The following is a 23,482-nucleotide window of genomic DNA, read 5'->3' as shown; positions in this document are numbered from 1 at the left end:
ACTTTTCATTCAACCTCTAGTTTAAAATTGCAACATTTTACTGAAGATTAAGAGATCAGCAATGTTTTCATTATATTTTTGGAATTACATGTTTAAAAAATTGTTAATGATTCTATTCTAGTCTTTACAAGACACCCTTCTAGAACAGTATGGTATTTTGATTTTTTTTCTTGATAATTTAAAATTTCTTTAATATGTTTCATTTAGCTTGGATTTAAGTTAAAATAAAAATTTTTTTAACAAAACAGGGATATTTTAACACACTTGAGACACTCAGATGTAATATTAAATCAGCAAATAACGCTGTTCTCATGGACAAAACAACTATTACCTTGATGTACTTTGTAATTAAACTAGCCAACTGTAAAGCAACATAATAAAAAAGAAACTCCTGAATATAGTTGACTAATTGGTTCAAAAGAGTAAATTGGACCTGCAACGCTTTAAGATTATGTTTATTTAAAAAAATTATACCCAGGAACAAATATCCAAACCTTTGGAGACCTTTCAGCTTTATAGTTTTCATTTATCTTTACAGGTTCATTTAATTTCCACTCCTCCTCAAGTTTCTGACAGCATTTTGTCTGTACCTCTCCTTTGCATTTATCATACTCCCTTTTTTATCATAATTATTTTTGTATGTATTTTTCCTTCTATTAGAGTGTAAACAAGTCTTATGTATCTATTTGTATATCTCCAGCACCTAATCTGGTATTTTTCACACAGTAGCCACTTAATAAATGGCTATTAAATTGAACAGAAGTCACTCAATTATAGAAGTTTTGCCTTACTCTTTACTTATATTTGCATTATTTTCTGTTTCTCAATGAAAATCATAAGATCAAATCTGGCAAGGACCTTAGAGGTCATTAAATATAATGTCTTTACATTACAAATAAGGAAAACGATGCCCAGAGAGGTTAAATGATTTATTGGGATTGTCAGGGTAGTGTCAGAGATAAGTTCGTGAAGATGTTCAACAGTATTCCACCAGACTAGGGGTTTTAGTTTTCCTCTGTTATTAAAAGATTGATGTATGTCATTCTGTTGAAAGAAAGAAAGGGGGCTGCAAAGGACAGTGCTAGCTTTTTTATTAGTTAGTTTTTCTCTCTAAGGCCTCTGATTCTTACCTGACCATCCAGGGAGACAGTGGCAATAGCCAGTGGTGGGATGGCAGCCATCAGCATGGCTACAGTCACAACGCTCCATGCAGTTCAGCCCATATGTTCCATCCTGTTAACAGAGTTGTTCAAACACAGCAATGAAAGAAGTGGAAGATTACAGAACATAGAGTTCAGAGGAGGAGAGAAGCAACAATAAGGCACATGTCATTTTAGATATTATGGAAATAACTACCCTCCTCTGTTTTTCTTACTTCTTTACCCACTTAATTGAAAAAAGAATTTCCTACCTTAGCATAAATAATATCCCTCCCAAAAGTTTTACAATATAATTTGTAATTGGTTAAATTTAAAAGGTTAAGATGAAGACCTTTAAATAAGACTTTTCAAAATAAATTTTAAATAAACTATTAAGTAAAAGTCTACAGGCTCAGTTCAATCACTGTCTCAGCATATCTACCAGTTAACTAAACCATAAATGAAAGGAAAAAAAATCTTATTTTTTTTCTTCTCCTTAGCATCTTCATTCTGTTGAAGAGTCTAAGCAACAAGAAATTTTCTGATTTAAGAGTAAGACAAATAAATGTGGAAAGATTGAATCAGAAAACCACATACTATTGAATCTCTCCCACAGAAACAGATGTTAGAATCTCTCCCACAAATGTTAAAATCATAGATTTAGAACTAGAAGGGCCAAGCAAGATGGTGCCTGCCTGTAATCTCTGCTGCTTGGAGGCTGGTGAATGGTTTGAGTTCAAGAGTTCTGAGCTGCAGGAGGGCTAAAGGTGTCCACGGCTTTAAGACTGGCATCAATATAGGGAGTCCCTGGGAGTGGACAGTCATCAGGCTGCCTAAGGAGGGGCAAACCAGCCCAGTTTAGAAAAATGGCTCAGGCTGAAGCCACCATTCCATTCAGCAGTAGGATCAGGGCTATGAATGGCCGTTGCACTTCCAGCCTGAGTGAGATAGGGAGACCAAATCCAAAAAAAAAAGTAGAAGAAAGCTTAAAGATCATCAGATTTAACCCCCTCATTTTACAGATGAGGAAAATGAGGTTCAGGGAAGTTAAGTCACTTGGCCAGAGTGACAAGGCTAATAAATGTCTGAGGTAGGATCTGAACCCAAGCCTTCCTGACTCCAGATCTTGGCCATAACCCACCATACTATGCTACCTCTTTATGTATTAAGTACAGGAAAAAGTAAGATTCTTCCTTTTCTTTACAGTTCTATGTATACAATGGGCTGAAAAAATTACAGATGATCTGATTCTACAGACTTTTCACTTACATGTTTATTTTAAAATAGTTTATCTAAAAGTCATATTTTTTCTTGTCTTTTAGAAAATAACATGATAAATTTTAGTATATTCTAAATTATAATGCAAAACCTTACTGAGGTATCCTGCCATTTTATTTTTATAAACACATCATTTTTCTATAGGACCATAGAAATCAAATGTTTCATGGGCATGGCACCTAAGTCTGTAGGAGAAGGACATTACAGCTTTTTGCTCTCATGCTAGAGCTGGTCAATAAAGTAGCTGCAAGGAAGGACACCAGTAGCACTCTCCCAAATGAAGAAAATAAATTGTAGTTGTAGCTAACAAGAGGAAAAAGTATAGAATCAGCAGAAAACATGTGTGATGTTGGTATTGATGGCATAATGATATCCCCAGAAAGACCTATGCCAAAGAATATACGAAGGTGATAGAGTATTTATGTATTGGGGATGCAGCGGCGGGGGTGGGGTGAAGGGTAGTATCCAATTTAAAAGCTAGTTTGGTGATACTTGCCTCAAAAGGTTGAAAATGAATACATAGTCTTACAAAATAATTTTAAAATTTCGGAGCAGGACAATATAATGGAACTTCGATAGAAATATAGTTTAATTTGCTAATACATTTGATGTATAAAACGAGAAAGATTATCAAGTGTTTTCTTTGTATTGTAATTGGATTGTGAAGGAAAGAAAATCTTCAAATTCAAAATACTGAAAATTTGTTCAAAGCTTAGATGTGATTTGGTGAAACCCACTTAGCTCCTGGTGAATATCTAGGGCATTCAGTGATAGAGCTTTCATGTGGTCTATTTCTTCTCTACCTTTGAAAATGGAGCTCTGCTTGGATGAAACAGTAAGGAGAAAGGTTTCCTCTGCTAGTGGGCATGCTTCAATAACGTTTCATTTCAACTACTTTCATATCATGATCACAGTATGTTCTTTGAAGACAAAAATACTGTAGATGGAATTCAGCGTCTCAGGTGGAAAAGGCTGAGAGAGAGGTCTAAATGGAGGTAAGTCAATAAGTACTGATTGACAAGCGTGAAACTGGCGAAGCACTCCTCGGAGCCAGGGAAATAAAAAGGGGTGTTATATTATTAGAGAATGCATGTAGCTAGTTTCCTGATCTATAAAACACAGGGCTTGAACTAATTCAGAGAAACATATATTTAGAGCTGGAAAGGATTTCAGAGGCCGTCCAATCTGACCCACTCCATTTACAGAAGAGGAAATTGAAGCCTAGGGGGATTAAGTCATGGGCTCAAAGGTAGTTAGCTTTAGGGGTGAGGTTTGACGTCAGATAGTCCGACTTGAGAACCAGTGTTCTTCCCACTCTACTCTGACCTCTGAGTGCTTTTCGAGCTCTAGATATTATGAACTTTTATCCGCCTGCAAAACATACAGGCTTTTATGTTCTAAGTAAACAAGTGAATAGTATGATTTTTGAACTAGGGAAACACTTAGTAAATTTATTACTCCACAAATAGAAAAGATTTAACATTTTTTATACATTCTAAAGTGCCGTATAAATATCCGAAAGAACTCTAGTACTTCTTTTATAACCTAAGGATTAGTATGATAAGCACAGACTAGATGCTAATTAAAAGGTAATGACTTTTATATAAATGGAGAAAAAAACAAGAGATATATTTAAATGGGGAATGGAGATCAAGGGGAAGGAGAGAAAAGGAAAGAATGATAAGGATGATGTTTTCCCATTGCCTGTCACCATCCAGATGCTTAAAGTATTGCAGACTACTTGGAAATTTCCCAATTTCTTTTTTTTTAACCTAGTCATATCTCTCATTTTTATAAAAACTTCCCCAGGATCTGAATCTAAAGAACTCAATAATTCTACTATCTCTCTGGGCTTTGTCTAAATTGACCCAAGCTATCCAGAAAAACAGCAGAAAATTCTCACACAGACATGCTTTGGAACAGAGAAGTTCACACCCTTTCACAGTTAGATGTCTTGAGTTTTACCTGGCAAGCAAATTCACATTTCTCCCCTTGCCATCCAGGAGCACAGGTACATGTTCCATCCAGAGCACTGCAAGCTCCTCCATTTAGGCATTTGCAGGTTGAGTTGCAGCCAAAGCCCCATTTGCCACTGGGACAGTTGATGGAGCAATCCACACCATGCCAACCTGCCAGAGCAGAGTGCCATCAATATGTTTAGGAAATAAAGGCAGCTATTCATACTATTTATAGCCACACTGATTTCACATCAGCCATATATCTTTCCCCATTACCTCTCTCTCACTGCTATCTCAGATGAAGAGGTGAATCTTTGCCTTGAAAACAAATCCCTCAAGATGTATCCTTGATCCCACTCCTTCCTGACATCTCCAGCATATTGGCCCCAATCTCTTTAATATTCATTCTCTTCCTATGTACATCATTTCTCTGAAGTTTACAAACGTGTCCCATTTTTCAAAAAATTCTCATTTGATCCAACCATGCCCACTATCTATTGTCTGAAACCTCTTCTCCCCTGTTTGACTAAGCCCCTTGAGAAAGCCATCTATACTAGTTATCACCATTTCTTGCTCTTTTCAATCACCGATGAATCCTCTATCTACTTTTTGATCTTACCATTCATCATAAACAATCTTCCCCAAAATTATCAATGATTTCTTAATTCCCAAATCTAATGGTATTTTTTCCTCAACACTCATTCTTCTTGATCTCTCCACAATCATTGATACTGCAGATCACCACGTCTTCCTGGGTTTTCATGACACTTTTCTTTCCTGTGTCTCCTCCTTCCTACCTGATCTTGCCTCAGTCTTTTTTGTTGATCTTCGTCCAAGTAACATTAACTGCATATATCCTCCAAGGCTCTTCTCTTCCTTTTCTAAATTATCCCACTTGGTGATCTCACCAGTTCTCAAAGGTTGATGACATCTATGCTGATTCCCAGAACTATATATCCAGCGCTCACTTTTCTTTTGAGTTTCATTTCTGTAAGACCAACTGCCTCTTAGATATCTCAAAATAGATGTCCACAGGAATCTCAAACTCAGCTTACACCAAACAGGACTCATGACCTTTATCCTTGAACTTTCCCCTCTTCCAGACTTTCCTAATTACTGTTGAGGGCACCACTATTGTCCCAGTTATTCAGGCTTGCAACCTCAGTGTTATCCTTGCCTCCTCTCATATTCACCCCACATATTCAATCTCTTGTCATTTCCACCTTTACATTTCTTGTATATATCCCCTTCTCTCCACTTATACAAGGTACCACCTTGATTTCAAGGTATTACACTTTAATACAGTTCTTATCACCTCACATCTGGATTTTTATTGTAATAGCTTTCTGGTTGGTCTTCCTGCTTCTAATTTTTTCCACTCCAGTCTGTCTTCCACATAGCTGCCAAAGTAATTTTTCCTACAGTGGAGGTCTGACCATTTCATCCTCTCTCCTACCAAGTAAATTCCACTGGCTCCCTATTACCTCTAGGATCAAATATGAAAATATAAAGACCTCTGTCTGGCATTGAAAGTCTTTCACAACATGGCCTCTTCCTCCCTTTTTAGTCTATTCTATTTTAGTTACTACTCCCCTCCATGCTCTAAAATACAGCTATACTGGACTACTTACTATTCCTCCCCCTTAACTCCTGACATTACACCTTTGTGCTGCATGTCCCCCATACTTAAAAATGTTCTGTCTCTCATTTCTACCTCTTTGCTTCTCTGGTTTCCTTCAAAACTCAGCTCAAATCCCACACCTACAGAAGTCCTTTCTGGGTCTCTCCCCTCCCCTCCCCAATGCCTTCCTTTTGCCATTACCTTCCATCTATTCTGAATATATCTTGTATGTACCTAGTCAAATCTAGAAGCATTTATTAAGCACCTACAAAATCATAATAATTAGTATTATATAATGCTTTAAGGTTTGCAAAGGGCTTTACAAATATCTCATTTTATGCTTATAGCAAGCAGGTTCTATTATTATCCCCATTTTACAGATGAGGAAACTGAAGCAGGCAGAGGTTTAAGATTTGCCCAGGAACACACAGTTAGTAGATTTCAAAGGCTGCATTTGAACTCAGGCCTTTCTGACTCCAAATCCAGTGTTCCATCCATCACACTACCTACCTGTCCTATTACCAGGCATCATGCTAAATGCCTATAAAGAAAGGCAAAAGAAAGTATTGTCTCTCTCATTATAAATGTAAAGTCCTTGAGGTCAGGGATAGTGGTTTTGTCTCTCTTTGCATCTCAGTGCTTAGCACAGTGCCTGGAACATCATAGATGCTTAATACATACTTGCTGACTGATTGATTCAAGACATCCAGCAGCTGAGCACTAGTATGCAGGCAGTGCCACAGATAATACTGGCTCTTCTAACAGAGCAAAGCAACACATTGGCCCGGCTCTTCTTGTTACATTTGACAGAGAAGTGCCAGGATCAAACAAACACGAATAGGCTATTTGAGTGGGGATATTGAAATACCCTTAACATTCAGTCAAATCCATTGTACTATACTGAGTTTTATAAGGAATTATATACATACATATATATATGAATAAAGCAAAACAGCAAAAAACAAAAAAGTAAAAGCATATTTAAAAGAAAAAATGTTTATTTTTAAAGCACAATTAACCATATAGAGTATCTTGTGCTTCTTGACTGCTGTCACACCTAGGGATGAGTGAGTACCTTCTGACCCTCCCACAAAATAGGCTTTGTGCAAAGCATTTCTTATAGTGACTCTACCATAAGTTTCAGGTTTGAGATTGACTAACAATGTATGGACAGAGATGTATAACTATCTGCCTGCGTTTTTTCCAAAGTTGATAGAATCATAGGATTTTCAAATTGGAAGAGATTGTTGAGTTCACATACTTCAAAGCCTTCATTTTATAGAAGAAAAAACCTGCGGCCTAGAGAGTTGAGGAGACTTTGAGTCACAGTTAATGAGTGGCAGATTTGGAACTAACACTTCAATGCTATGCTTCTTCCACTATACTTTGTTGCTCATATAACTTTATATCTTCTTCATTGCAGGCTCACATATGAGGTCATTCAGACCTTCTTACCTGCTTTGCAGGTACACGAACCATCTATTGGAGAACAAGTGGCATCATTTTTACAGTTGCACTGAGAAGAACAGTTTATTCCATAAGTCCCTAAAGGACAAGGAGTAGAACAAGTAGCACCCTGAAAAAGCACAAATAAAAAACATGGATAATGAAAACATATCTTAATCATGCTAATTATGAGTTCTAGAACCCATACAGAATTCTAGAATCCTTACTTTTTTTTTTTGGTTTAGGCAACGTGGTTAAATGACTTGCCCGGGGTCACACAGCTAGTAAGTGTTATGTGTCTGAGGCCGGATTTGAACTCAGGTCCTCTATGAATCCAGGGCAGGTGCTCTATGCACTGCGCCACCTAGGAATCCTTACTTTCAACCTTTGTAATGCAAATGGTCAATAAATTTCTTCAAAAGTGTTGTTACACTCTCACCAGTATATGGTCTGTTAAATATAGACTTTAATGTGATCTAAGCTGGCATTGGGTCTACTCTAGTTTGGGATATAGTGTTATGTAGCCCATGTTGCTAGATAATTCTTAACAAATTAGTTTTGCATCATTTATAGGGGGATCATATTGCATAATCAATGGTAACAGTTTTTATCACAACTAAAAAGACACAATGTGATTGTAGATTAGGAATATTACTATAAATTTAACAAAACAAATAAACATTAACATTACCTTAAATGATGGTGCTCCACCTTCCTTGCCAATGAAATAATATGATTAGTAGGTAAATATTTGAGGGTCTATATTTTGTTCTTCGGGTTTGGAGAATATAAGAAGACTGAGGGGTGATTTGTTAAGTAATAGCGATGTGTGACAGATTTTCATATATGAATGGTGGCTTCACATTTATATATCTTCAATTTATATTGTAACTTAAAATATACTAAGTACTTTCTGTATAGTAATCCTATAAGGTAGCATTATCATCTCCATTTTATAGAGAAGGAAATAGGCTTAGGAGAAGTGAAGCTATTTGCTAAGGCCAGTAATTAAGTGTCAGAGCCAGAAGGCAAACCCAGACCTCTCCTAACTTCAAGTCCAGGATCTTTGCATTATGCCACGCTGCTTTTCCAAGGGCTTAGGGCAGATATAAAGACTAATTTCTTGATATTTGAATGTTGTTAAACACAAGGATACATTTTTAAATGAAGCTGTGAAATTACCTTCTTTTATAGTCTTTAAAAAGATGAAAGTTCAAAACCTGGAATAACTCAAGTGCAATACTGCCTTTAAGATGTGGAACAGGAAAGATGAACCATTGCTAGCCTTTCCAACCTCTTTGATTCACTATACACATGCTTGAAAAATGTAAACTCTTCATGCCATAGTTTGATTATCTTTAAAATAGTGAATTTAAAATGGAAATAGCTCAGACTCTCCTAAAATGTACTTTGTCAACTGTTTAAATTAAATAAAAATAAGAATAAGTAACAAATAATGTCTTCAAATTTGCTTTAGTATATTTTATTTTTTTAAAATCAGACTTTCTGTTTTCTATTCAATAATATATATTTATAATTACATTAGTGTTTCTCCTTCCCCTTTCTCTCTTTCATAGAATTAGGGACTGGACCCATCATTGATATAGGGAACTCTCAGGTGAGCAGACTCCCTCTACTAATGCAGGTCAGAAACTTTTCTGCAACTTAGAGAGCTGCCTAGAGCACTGATAATTTAAGTGACTTGCCCAGGGTCACACTGCCAGTATTTGTTGGAGATAGGCCTTGAACCCAGGTCTTCCTGGCCAGCTCTCTAGTCACCATGCTAGGCTGCTTCTCTTTCATAAGGCAAATAATTTCTGGAAAATTGGTTTATTGTGGCAATTTTCATGAAGATGCTACTTTCCATATTCTCCATACTTCAACTCTTTCTGCCTCTAAGCTTTACCTCGATAGATCTCCCTGGATCAAGCCAAAGTCAAAATAATTCACCTTAAATCCAGGGGCACAGAAGCATTTCCCTGTCACACTGTCACAGTCAGCACCATTCTGGCAGCTGCATAGCTGTTGACAGGATTCCCCATAGAATCCAGGCGCACAGGTCTCATTGCAGTAGAGTCCAGACCAGCCTGGTTTGCAAGAACATTCTCCAGAAACAGGATGACAGCTGAGAGAAAGGAGTAAAAGGAACAAATAACTCTGGAGTAAACAGTCAATAAGTATTTATTGAGTGTCTACTATGTGCCTATGCTAAGCATTGGAGATGCAAAGAAAGGCCAAAGACATTCCTCCCTTCAAGAAACTCACGATCTAATGGGGAAGACAATAAGTAAACAAATCTATACAAACAAGCTCTATGCAGGATAAATAGGAAACAATTAATAGACAGAAGGCACTAGAATTAAGAGGGATTGGGAAAGGCTTCCTGTAGAAGGTAGGATTTTAGTTGGAACTTAAAAAAAGCTGGGAAACCCTGGAGATGAAGAAGGAGAGCATTCCAGGCAGGAGGGACAGCTAGAGAAAATCCCCATAACTAAGAGATGGAGGATCTTGTTCATGGAGCAGAAGGAGGCCTGTGTCATTGGATCGAAGAGCATGTTGTAGGGTATAAGATGTAAAATGACTAAAAAAATGGCGGGAGGTAGATTATGAAGGGCTTTGAACCTTAGACAAAGGATTTTATCTTGGGTCTTGGAGGACAATATGGATGGAGCCACTGGAGTTTATGGAATAAAGGGGTGACATGCTTGGATGAAGTCGAGAGGACACGTTTGAAAGATCATAAAATACCATTTCAGCGGCTAGGTGGAACAACGGATAGAGTGCTTAGCCTGAAGGCAGAGTTCAAATCTGGCTTCAGACACTTACTAGTTGTTTGACCCGGGGCAAGTCACTTAACCTTGTTTGCCTCAGTTCCCCATCTGTAAAATGAGCCGGAGAAGGAAATGGCAAACCACTGCAGTATCATTGTCAAGAAAACCTCAAATGGGATCACGAAGAAGAGTCAGACACAACTGAAATGACTCAACAATAATAACAACAAAATACTATTTGGTCATTATATGCATAATGTATGATTAGGACCTGTGTTTTCACCAGTGTACAACAACCAATGGGGAAACTCCCTATACCAACATTAATTTTGTTAAAAATCAATACATTATTTTTAGCATCCACTTAAAGGCTTCCTTCTAGTCTAGCTAAAATCCCACTTTTAAAGAAAATATTTCCTGATCCATCTTAATTTTATTGCCTTCCCTCTGTTGATTATATGAACTTACAAGAAACTTACAGTCTTTGAGAGACACCTGGGGGCACTAAGAGGTTAAGTGGTCACACAGCTAGCATGTGGCACAGATAGGAGGTGAACTCTGTTTTTACGACTACAGGGCTCACACTCAGTGCCATGTTGCATCTCAATTCACATATTATATATTCAAAAAGTAATATTTTTGTGTGACGACTTGGTGCTTAGTGAAACATCTATTTAACTCCAATATACAATTTGTTGTGCTTGTACCATGTTCTATCATTTGTTCAATAGCATTTATTAGGTGGCTGCTATATAAAGAGCATTATTCAGAGTATTGAGTATACCAAGACAAAGATAAAATAGCCCTTTCTTTCAAAATGTTTACATTCTACTGGGGAGAAAAGAACATGTAAACAGGTAAGTATAAAATATATATCAAGTAGCTACAAAGTAATTTTGGGGTGTGGGGAGGTTACAGCTTGAAAGGCCTCATGTTGGAGGTGACATCATAGCTGAGCCATGATAGGAGTTTCAGATTCCAGGAGTTAGAGGTGAAGAGGAAGAGGATTCTGGGCATATGAGGTCAGGAAAAGCACGCAGCTTCCCTAAGATCTAGTCTGTCACCCAGACAACTAAGAGAAGCCCACCTCAAGAAGCAAACCTGAAAACTTGAGGCATTCACCATCTCCAGATCTCCTAAGGCCCAATGGGTTATAAAAAAATCCATCAATAAATCTCATTTGGATATGTAGTTTGGTATGTGGGCTCACTCCTTTTTCTTTCCTAGTTTAGATACTGATTTACCACAAAATCACTTATTTGAATAGGTACTTTTCCCCAAATGTAGAAATTAAAACAAATTAAAGAACTTGATTAAATTAAAATCCTTTCTGTTTCAAGGAAAAAACACCAAGACATCACATTCCACAATATATTCTAAGTGGATTCGTGTCCTTAAGATTAAAGATCATACAATTTAAAAATTACCAGAGAAACAAATAATATATTTCCCACATCTACGGGTAGGAGATATATTGTTAAGCAAAGAAGATATAGAGGCAATTACAAAAGATAAAATAAATAACTTTGATTACAAGAAACTGAAAAGCTTCTGCACAGATAAAATTTATGTACATAGGATAGAGAAGGGAAGTGGCTGAAGGGGAAAAAAATCTTTTTAACCAAATTTCTCTGATAAGGGTTTGATATCTAAGATATATAAATAATTATGTATATATGTATATATAAATAAATATGTATGTATATATATTTATATAGAGAGACATTTGTATAGACATTTTTTTATGATCAGTAGCCATTCCCCAATCGATAAGTGGTCAAAGGATATATACAAATCATTCTCAAGAGAAAAATTGTAAAGTATTAACCACCATATGAAATAGTGCACCAAATCACTAATAATAAGAGAAATGTAAATCAAAACAACCCTGAGGTCTCATCTCAAACCCAGCAAATTGGCAAAGATGACAATAGATTGCAATAGTCAATGTTGGAGGGATTGTGGAAAAACAAGCATACTGGAGCATTATTGGTAGAGCTGTGAATCAGTATATAAGGCTTGCTCTGGGATCTGGGCATGCACAGGGGATAGGGCAAGCCTCCCCACAGGTGTAATAAATAATTTAAAATTAAATAAAAATTTAAAAATCTGAAATTATGTAAATAAAGTGACTAAAAATCCATATCCTTAAGACTCAGATTCCATTACTGGCAAAGAGGCCATTGATAAGAAAAAAGTCCCCATAGATACCAAAATATGTATACAGCAACACTTTTTGTGATAGTAAAGAATTAGAAAAAAAAAAGTACATGCCTATTAATGGGGAAAGAATCGCTAAATGAATTTATGATGCAGGAATGTAATGGAACCTTGCTATAAGAAATGATGAATGGATTGAAAACAGAGAAGCTTAGAAAGATCTACATGAAGTGATGTAGAATGAAGTAGAACCAAGAAAACAATGCACAGAATAACTACAATAATATAAATGGGAAGAACAACTATACACGCACACAAATCAAAAATGAATGTTACAAAATTACAAAGAACAATCATGGCTCAAAAGAAGAGATATAAGAAAATGTTCTCAAACCACCCCTTTGCAGGAGGTTCAGAAATATTGTAGATTGCACATGTTATCAGACTTTTTCACTGTATTGATTAGTTATGTTGTTTTTCTCCTCTTTCTTTTTTTGGATTTTTTTTTTAAAAAGACTATAAGACGAGATTGCTCTTTGAGAGGAGGGGAGGGACACTGAGGTGATATAGAAAAACAAAAAACATGTTTAAAATAACCCTTCTGAGAGGCAATTAAGAATTAATTATCTCTGTGAAGACTGAATCACAGTATTAGCCCATAGATTCAGGGTTGGAAGAAATCACTGAATTCAAACCTCTCATTTTATAGATGGGTGAGCCAAAACCTAAAGAGAATAAGTGGCTTGCCAGATATTACAAAAGTTTTATACAAGACAGAATTCAAATTGCACAGATCCCTTGATTTTCACTATGATTATTATTATTATTATTATTATTATTATTACTATTTTTCTATAGCAGTACAGGGGAGAATTTACAATACGCTGATCTGATCTGATCCAGAATGTAGCCTCCCAGGTGTGAATATTAAGGCAGTTAAAGAGCTGTGAACAATGGATAACCGGCTTATTAACTTTCTGAAGAATAGCCAATGAGATAATAAGTAACAATACTCTGATGTTAATAGCCTCAGTGAATTGTATAATGCTATCTCTAATATGCACCTAAAAATCTATTGAACAATTTTTTTCTTTTTTCTTTCTGTTACTCTTTCTTTCCCTATTTCTTGGTACATACAATTTCTCTTTATTCCCTCTATTTGTCCCTCTCTCATTGCCTCTCCTTTTGTGTGGATCTTATTACCACTCTTTCTTCTTCACCATGTCTTTTTCTTTCTCCTTCCTCTTCTCCCCTCCTCATATTAGTCATAATAAGGAATTGAAGTATACTCCTTAGTTTTTGGTACACTTACACAATAAAATTTAGAGTTCCATGTTATTAATTTTAAGATTCCTTAAAGTATTAAGTTCCCTGTTACAAACTTTAAAATAAGGTGAGTAGAATGTTATATGAACATATATGAGTGTGTGTGTGTGTGTGTGTGTGTGTGTGTGTGTGTGTGTTGAGCTTTCTTGTGTAATAGCTCTTTATGGTAGAATTCTTTTTTTGTGTGTTCATTCTGCCAGCCTACTTCCTGACCTTGGACTTGGGGTTATGGCTGGGCTATGTGGCACTTCAGGAGGGAAGGTCTGGACTGTCCTGTTGATGCTTTCTTGGGGTATTGAGTGTTGTGTTTTTCCAGGATCTCAGGGACAGAGTGGGGACCTCCAAGTGTTCAGTGCTCTCCAAGTGGTCTGATCCAGGGCAAAGTCCTCCACGTGGTGTGAGCTCAGAAAGTTCCTGGCATAGGGAGTAGAGCACACTGCCACAAGATTCAGACCCTATAAGTCAGTGGGAAAGTTCTTTTGGTTCAGAGTGGCAGAATTGTAGGCTTTCCTTTGGAATCAAATTTCTGCCCTGGTTATTCCTCTCCAGATTGGGCTAGGTGCTGGAAATGAGACCCTGATCTGTGCCTGGGGTCTGAGCTGCATCCCTGCTGTTGCTACTAGCTGGGTCTAGAACCTGGAACTGAATTGTGGGAAATACAGCTGTCAATTGATACCTGGCCCTATAACAGTGACCAGGTATGAGTCTGATGGAGCCCTGGTGTAGGTCTGGTGCACAGCCTCTCCCTGGGCACTGGTACATTCCTAGATTGATAACATCCCCATTATCCACAATCCTCCTTGTCTCTCTTCTTATGTTGAGCTGGGTTGGAGAAATGATGACTCACTGTGACTTCTGGATTTCCCATTAAGATTTGTTCTGGTTTTTAAGATCTGTTTAAAGGAATTTTGGGGAGTGGGGCTTAGCATACTAGTTCCTACAACTCTGACACCTTGGCTCTGACTAAGTCAGATCTATCTGGCACATATCTATGTCATGAGCATGTTCCAGAAAATGTTTAGCTTGTGTGTATTCATCAAATATTAACACAGGCACCATGCTAAGAATACTGGCTTTGTGATTTATGATTAGTCCTATAAAAGGCACCACAAAAATATATAAGTAGGGCTTTCTAATATAGATAGAAACATATCTGTTACATATTTTTTCAGAAGCATCTATTGAATGAAATTTAAAATTAATACATTTTGACTTTAACAAAACATGTACTGAAGTATATCAAAGAAAACCAAAATTACACTGAAATAATGACCCTAGAAGAAAAAACAAACAAACCAAAACCAAAAACAGAGAAAAGTAAAAATGCTGAAACCAATGAGTTTCTAAAAACAGAGGATACTGTTTTGGTGAGGTTACAGATGCTGTCATAAGCCTGGGCCTTTGAGCATGCCTTTCTAGCTTCCTTTAAGTCCCAACTAAATTGCCTTTCCTTACTAGAAGCTTTCCCCAACTCTTATTAATTCTAGTGCCTTCCTTTTGTTAATTATTTCCTATTTATCCAGTATTAGCTTGCTTTTTATAGATTCGTTTGCAATTTGTCTCCCCCATAAGGTTATAAGATCCTTTAGGGCAGGGACTGTCTTTTGCCTCTTTTTGTAATCCCAGTACTTAGCGCAGTGCCTGGAACATAGCAAGTGCTTAATAAACAATTGATTGATATGTATATATGTGCATGTATTTATACATATACTTATATCTATGTCTGTCTGTCTATCTTACCTATCTATCCATTGGCTCAAGCATATTCTGGTTGACTTTTGCAGGGATGATAGCATTTCTGGGTCCAGGGGAAGAACATAATCCTGTCTGGGAATCTGGCCTTGTGTTAGGGTAACATTAGATATGCTTTCGTAGGATTCTATTGGTCACTGAGATCATGAACCTGGGTGGGAGAGAGGCTTCTGGGGTTATTAGTAAAGGATCTTAGTTCAAAAGAGTGAGAGTTGGGAGTCAGCTATTTTTGATATGGGTACCATCTAGTCAAGCCTCTTCTCTGTTCCCCACTCTACAAAGACTATGACAGTTGCTATTTAGAGCCTCATTGCAACCACCTCTTTGGCAAACAGGTCTGTGATCATGCTGGCAGACTATAAGAGAGTAAGCTATGATTGTTGAGATCTTCACCCCTTATCCTTCCCTCCCTCACAACTGGGGAATAAGTAACCTATCTGAAATCCCCTTTTCTCCTCTCTACGAGGGCAATAGACAGGGTCTAAATCCTGGGATCTTCTTATGTTCTTGCAGTCAGAAGTGTTTTGCAGTGGCTGTAATTATTTCTGATGAATTGTGCTGGTCATCATTTCCTGTTTCCCCTCCCCCTCTGCTTTCAGTCTGTCCCATCTTGCTAATGTCTATTTCGCAGAAAGATAAAATAAATTAGTATAATAATTTTGAAGTATGTTGTTCTTTGGTTAATAGAAGTTAGGAGCAAATGCAATCTGGATAATACAGTAGACTCAATCAGTACAGAGGCAGATGTGGGGTGGGTAAGCAGTTAAGCAATGATTTCTTCCCCAGAAAGTTACTAGTCCAGTAGAACTTCTTTGCCATAATATTCCGTAGCCAGCCCAAGATGATAAGCAGACAGAGATTAGGAATTTGATTAGAATCACAGACTTTCTCCCCTAAACAAGTATTGAGTTATTTGATGAAGATAGGTGGGCCCTTCCGGAATGTGTTAGTGGTGTACTCCTGGGCTCCTCACCATACATTTTCCCTAGACTATTGTTAATGAGTCAAAAGTAAGATGAAAAGAGAAGAAGAGAGGGAATTACCTTGCTGCATTTCTATCCCCCTTATCCTGGTCATTACTTCACATGAATCCTTATCACAATATCCTGCTGCACATGAAGAGCCAGATTTTACACATCATCACATGGAATTCCATGTCTCACTCATATGGAGAACTCTCTCCCCCCACAGCTTGTGCTCTCTCTCTCTCGTCACATCCATGTTGCATGTATTTTTTAAGAATATTGGATAGTGGGGGGTGGAGCCAAGATGGCAGAGGGAAATCACTGACTTGCTTGAGCTCTCTCCCAAAGCCCTCCAAATACCTATAAAAAATGACTCTAAACAAATTCTAAAGCAGCAGAACCCACAAAAAGACAGAGTGAAACAAATTTCCAGCCCAAGACAGCCTGGATGGTTGATCAGAAAGGTATAGCGTGCTGGGCGGGGAGAGGTGCTCAGTTCCGTGTGGGCGCGCAGGCCACAGCGAACCTGGAGCAGGCCTCAGAGGACTGAATCATGGGCAGTTGTGGCAGTTTCCAGACTTCTCAAACCATGAACGCCAAAGACTACTTAGAAGGTTAGTGGGAAAAGTCTGTGACTGCAGTGAGAGAAGGAGCTAGGTCTCAGCCGCCCCTGGGGCCTTGGCTGTTTCCGGAGCTTCTGGCCCACAGACTGAGGGGGAATCGAGTGGCTGATCAGAGGGGGATTGCAGGAATCTCTTTGCCAGGGCTGAGGCAGGAATCTCTTGCTCTGCCTGTGCTTGGATCTGGGTCACAGTTCTGAGGGGTGGTCCTGGGGCGAGAAGGAGTGCTGGTATGGTGGAGTTTGTTGTGGTGATGGAGAGGAAGCACCTCACCCCTTATCATACCACCTTGGAAGAACTGAAAATTTACAGGTCCCTAGAAGTATCTCTGAAAACAGCTGTACAAACCCCCAAAACTTGGGACAGTACATTCTCCACATTGCAAGCAGACTCTTACCTTAACAAAGAGTTTAAAACTCAAGTAATTGGCTGGGATCATGAGTAAGCACAGCAAAAAGAGTCAGACTATATTATCTTACTTTGGTGACAAAGAAGATCAAAACATATAACCAGAAGAAGACAACAAAGTCAAAGCTCCTACATCCAAAGCCTCCAAGAAGAATATGAATCAGTCCCAGGCCTTGGAAGAGTTCAAAAGGGATTTTGAGAAGCAAGTAAGAGAAATAGAGGAAAAACTGAGAGTTTTGCAAGAAAATCATGAAAAACAAGTCAACAGCTTGCTAAAGGAGACCCAAAAAAAATACTGAAGAAAATAATACCTTAAAAAATAGCCTAACCCAAATGGCAAAAGAGGTCCCAAAAGCCAATGAGAAGAATGCTCTAAAAAGCAAAATTGGCCAAATGGAAAAGGAAGTCCAAAAGCTTACTGAAGAAAATATTTCCTTAAAAATTAGAATGGAGCAATTGGAAGCTAGTGACTTTATGAAAAATCAAGACACTGTAAAACAAATCCAAAAGAATGAAAAATTTGAAAACAATATGAAGTATCTCATTGGAAAAACAACTGACCTGGAAAATAGATCCAGGAGGGAGAATTTAAAAATTATTGGACTATCTGAAAGCCATGATCAAAAAAAGAGCCTAGACATCATCTTTCAAGAAATGATCAAGGAAAACTGCCCTGATATTCTAGAACCAGAGGGCAAAATAGAAATTGAAAGAATCCACTGATCACTGCCTGAAAGAGATCCCCAAAGGAAAACTCCTAGGAATATTGTAGCCAAATTCCAGAGTTCCCAGGTCAAGGAGAAAATATTACAAGCAGCCAGAAAGAAACAATTCAAGTATTGTGGAAACACAATCAGGATAACACAAGATGTAGCTGCTTCTACATTAAGGGACTGCAGGGCATGGAATATAATATTCCGGAGGGCAAAGGAGATAGGATTACAACTAAGAATCACCTACCCAGCAAAACTGAGTATAATCCTGCAGGGGAAAAAATGATCATTCAGTGAAACAGAAGACTTTCAAGCATTCTTGATGAAAAGACCAGAGCTGAATAGAAAATTTGATTTTCAAATACAAGACTCAAGTGGAACATGAAGAGGTAAACAGGAAAGAGAAAATCATAAGAGACTCATTATGGTTGAACTGTTTACATTCCTGCATGGAAAGATGATATTTGTAACTCATGAGACCTTTGTCAGTATTAGGGTAGTTGGAGGGGAAAAAATTATATGTACGTATATATAGATATAGATAGACAGAGGGCACAGGGTGAGTTGAAAAGGAAGGGGTCATATCTGGAGAATAAAATTAAGGGGTAAGAGAGGATTATACTTGGAGAAGGAGAAAGGGAGAGGTAGAATGCGGTAAATTATCTCACAAAAAAAAAACAACAGAAAAGAAAAGGCTCTTACAGTGGAGGGGAAATGGGGGAAGGTGAGAGGGAATGACTGAGTCTTATTCTCATAGAATTTAACTTAAGGAGGGAATAACATACACACTCAATTGGGTATGGAAATCTGTCTTACCCTACAGGAAAATGGGTGGGGGGGAAGGGGACAAGAGAGTAGGGGGATGATAGAGAGGAGGGCAGATTGGGAAAGGGGGTAATCAAAAGCAAATACTTCTGAAGAAGGACAGGGTCAAAAGAAATAATAGAATAAATAGGGGGGTGGGATAGGATTAAGGGAAATAGAGTTAGTTTTTCACAGCATGTCTACTATGGAAGTGTTTTGCATAACTGCACATATATAACCTATATTTAGTTTCTTGCCTTATCAATGAGGGTGGGTGGGGAGGGAGGAAGGGAGAAAATCTGGAACCCAAAGTTTTAAAAACACATGTTTAAAAAAAAATGTTTTCACATGCAACTGGGAAATAAGAAATACAAGAAATGGGGTACAGAAATCCATCCTGCCCTACAGGAAAATTGAAGGGGAAGGGGATAAGAGAAGGAGGGAGAGATAGAAGGGAAGGCAGACTAAGGGAAGGGGTATTCAGAATGCATGCCATCTTGGGGTGGGGGAGGGGTGAGATGGGGTGAAAATTTGGAACTCAAAATCATGTGGAAGTAAATGTTGAAAACAAAAAAAAATAAATTTCTTGATAAAAAAAGAATATTGGATAGTTAGATATTTTACTTTCACAAATTTTCTAATAGTACGTTTCCTCTTGGTATTAGAGGACATAGCCAATGAGAAAAACTATTGGGATTGTGTTTTCAACAGATTTACTATGAAGTAATATATATATATATATATATATTGCTGTATTTTTTTAGTGTGGCAATCTGGGTTAAGTGACTTGCCCAAGGTCACACAGCTAGTACGTGTCAAGTGTTTGGTCTGAGGCCGGATTTAAACTCAGGTCCTCCTGACTTCAGGTTCGGTGCTCTATCCACTGCACCACCTAGCGGCCCCCTCTGAAGTAATATATTTTTCAACAAGTCATTTGATGATATTTTTATACATTAACTTGGCTTAACCCTTATTCCTCATTCTACCCATGAGTCTCAAGGGATTTTCTTGTAACTATTCTCTGATGGGTTTTTTAAACTGGCTAGTATATTCAGTTCTTTCCACTACCACTAAAAGATAATATTTTATTTATTTTTTTGTTTTTTGGTGAGGCAATCAGGGTTAAGTGACTTGCCCAGGGTCACAAAGCTAGTAAATGTCAAGTGTCTAAGGTCTGATTCTGAACTCAGGTCCTCCTGACTCCAAGGCCAGAACTCTATCTGCTGCGCCACTTAGCTGCCCACAAGATATTTTATTACCCAACAGAGAACCACTTAATAGCTTTGAGCATTTCAATGCTTTTGATTTTTTTTTAGCTTTATTGGTAATGAATTGAAGTAGAAAATTCACTTGGTGCTGACTTCTTAGGATCCCATTTTACATAGTCCAGTATAAGAAATCTCTGGGAAGAAGAAGAATCCCTAAGACACCCCCTATAGAATAAAGAACAGCAGAGACCAGAACTTTCTAAGAGAAGAATCATGCCAAAGGCCTAACTTACCTATGGGTAGTCTTCAAATGACAGGGACATTTTCTGTCACATTTGATGCCATAGACCCCTTCGTGACACAGCCTTGCCTCACAGTGCTCTCCAGTGTAGCCAGGTTCACAGAGACAGGCCCCACTGATGTGGTAACACTTCCCGCCATTCATGCACTGGCAAATCTCAGCACACTGCATTCCAAATGTCCCAACTGCGCACTCATCCTGGCATCTATTGGGCATAGAGAGAGAGAAATGGAGTTGAGGGAACTGTATATATTATTGCTATAAAAATGAATAATAAATTTAAATTTAAAGCATCCCTGATAGAGAAATAATATGTAAATTATAACAGACTATTTGGATTTTGCATATATTTTATAATTACCTACTTAATTTTTTTAAAATTTAGAATTTTTTTCTGGTTATCCATGTGAAAAGTATCATTTATCCTACTTTTATATTTTGATTACAACAGAAGCACTAAGTTGTCAAGAGAGAGGAAAGGGAACCAAAAAGACAATTACAAGAGAAAAGCATCTTTGTAGTACCTACTAAGGAATAATGAAAGCATCAGGAGTCACACAAATACCCTATCCTCCAGGTCCCCAGAGAAGGACAAAGAAAACTGACCAAAAATTAGCCCCATTTACCCAATATGGAATCTAAAACACTGAAAACATTCTAATTTAATTTCCCATTGCCAAAAGAAGCATTTTTGGTGACTGGGAAACTCATTCTCAGTACTCCAGCATCCCATTCATATGTTTGATCTTCAAATTAGGCCATGATGAGTTATTCTCCTTTCCAGAAATGAAATGTCACCCTAATTGTTCCTCTTCTTTTAGAGAGTTTTATATTTAGATTCTGAATAATAAGCTTATGGAACAACTAGTCCCCTTAAGAAATGTAGGCTCTCTGCTAAAACTCTCTGTTGATACTTTAGGGTCAACTTGCAGGACAAATTTTGCCAGTGTGCAAAGATTTGGAACTTTCAAAAACATAACATTTGGCTATTGGTTGGAGAAGTTCCTCTAATACAGTGCCCAGCACAAAGAAGGCACAAATTGTGATTAGAGCAAACACTTGTTTGAGGCTGAGTTAAAACTAAATTCCAAGTTGGAGATGTAGGCCAGAATTTAATTTTTCAAATTTCTTTTGAGGCAACTAGTAGTAAGAAAATAATAATAACCATAGAAATTAATAAAGAGATCAAGCATGCTAAAATAAATACCAAATGAGTGGGGGAAAAGACATTTTCTATAAGTCTGAGTATATTTAATGACTGGATAGTATGAATAACAGAACAATTGTGGGTGAGCTTATCAAAGTTGAGAATTATGTATTAAAAATTAAATTTTAAAATCTGATCTATGTTACATGGACTACTGTACTTTATTCCAATGTCATTTCACTTTTCTGGTGAGCAATGACACACATATTTCATAACTGATGAAAATGAGGGGAAGAAATCCAATTCAAGTTAGTATTATAAACATTTCACAAAACCTAGAGAAAGAAAATAGTTCATTCACTGCTTACATAAATAATTTGTAACCTGACTCATTTTGCTTCTCCTTTCATTTCTGTTATTTGTTTGAAATATAAAAGATTCAGATCTTTAAAGCTTTTACTGGGGTCAAAATATATTTGTTTTCTTATAGACATAACTATTATTAACTTTCTCCTATACATGACATGCTGGAGGGTAGGGAAGGATAAGAATTTATAAAGGCTTCTTAATTCCCTATTTATAAAAGATTTTTTTTTGCCATTTATAACACAAACCAGTGGCACATTAACTAAAGATTAGGAAGCTAAAACTGGATCAAGAACAGTGGTTACAGAAGTTTTTTAAAGAAAATGAGGTCTCTGCCAGAGTATGAAAAACATATTTAGCAATTCCCTATAATTTGCTAGTATATATTTGGCACTTTTAAGCTAGTAACCCTAAAGGACAGAAACAGGCTTAAAATCTGGCATTTTTGCTTCTTTTCAACTCCACTTGTGAAAGAAACCTCTACATTTTTTATATTCTTTACTTCCCAATGTCTGAAGGCATGAATCTATAGGCAGGCAGGTTGTAAAACTGTCCCACCAGCCTTCAGCACTAACTTTAAAGATATTGCAATTGCAGGAGACTCCAGGATCCTCTTTCAAAAGAGCTTATTCAGCTGGAAAAAACAAACTGGATCAACTCGTGAAATCCTTGATAGATTAAGAAAAAGGGCCCCTCTTTGAAAATGTCAAGTTTTAAAAATACATATCTGTAACTTAAAGTATATATTTGATTTTGTTCTAAATACAGAGTGAAACATTCATTAAGTCAACCTAAAAGATTTATATGCAGGTGATGGGGTGAATTAGGTGCTTCCCTATTAGAAAAATGGAAATTGATAATCCAAACTAATTTAGATACACAAAACAGTATGTATCATTTTAATAATTTTATGAAAATCACAAAATCATAAATTACATTTTAAAAGAGAAAAGAAATTAATTAGCATGAGAAAGCTGAAGAGTTTCCTTTAAACTTATCATCCTTTAAAATCCACCCTTTAAATTTACCAGTGTCTTTTGTGTACTTAGAATCACATAAGATTTCATAAAACTGCATGAAGTAAATACACTGGTACTTCATTTTGAGTTGGATCTATGAAGTGGCAAGGTAAAAACTAAGAGGTACTGTTGGGTAAGGATGGCAGTGGTGAGGACATTTTAAAATATTTTTATGTTATTTTTAAAAATAAATGTACATTTTTAATGATAGGGAATTCCACTCTAGCAAATTGGAATTAACTTTGTGATGAATCAAGTCACATATGTTACAACGTAAATTTCAAACATTTCAGGATAGTTTCTCACTGGGAAAACAATTTTGAAACACTAGTGGCCTAAGTATGTGCATTCATGTATTTATATTTTAAGAAATATTTGCATGGAAAATACACCGTAAATCATTTCAAGCATCTGGAATTAAAGATCTTCTGTAGATATAACATTTTTTGGTAGAAATCAAAATCCTACACAACCCCTAAA

General features: G+C 37.0%; 1 protein-coding gene across 1 annotated transcript in view; it reads right to left on the bottom strand.

The window, feature by feature from the left end:
- The window catches only part of MEGF10 (multiple EGF like domains 10), an 89,009-nt gene that overhangs the window by 39,414 nt on the left and 26,113 nt on the right, over positions 1-23,482 (bottom strand). The window contains exons 8-12 of the mRNA XM_027869214.1: positions 20,463-20,675; positions 9,393-9,567; positions 7,452-7,572; positions 4,383-4,546; positions 1,131-1,233 (exon numbers count right to left, since the gene is read on the bottom strand). Coding sequence (XP_027725015.1) covers positions 1,131-1,233; positions 4,383-4,546; positions 7,452-7,572; positions 9,393-9,567; positions 20,463-20,675 — 776 coding nt within the window. The remainder of the gene's footprint in view (positions 1-1,130; positions 1,234-4,382; positions 4,547-7,451; positions 7,573-9,392; positions 9,568-20,462; positions 20,676-23,482) is intronic.

The sequence above is a fragment of the Vombatus ursinus genome, unplaced genomic scaffold (genome assembly GCF_900497805.2).
Source record: "Vombatus ursinus unplaced genomic scaffold, bare-nosed wombat genome assembly UNPS02014792.1, whole genome shotgun sequence".
NCBI lineage: Eukaryota > Metazoa > Chordata > Mammalia > Diprotodontia > Vombatidae > Vombatus > Vombatus ursinus.
This window is presented reverse-complemented; position numbering and strand designations above follow the sequence as displayed.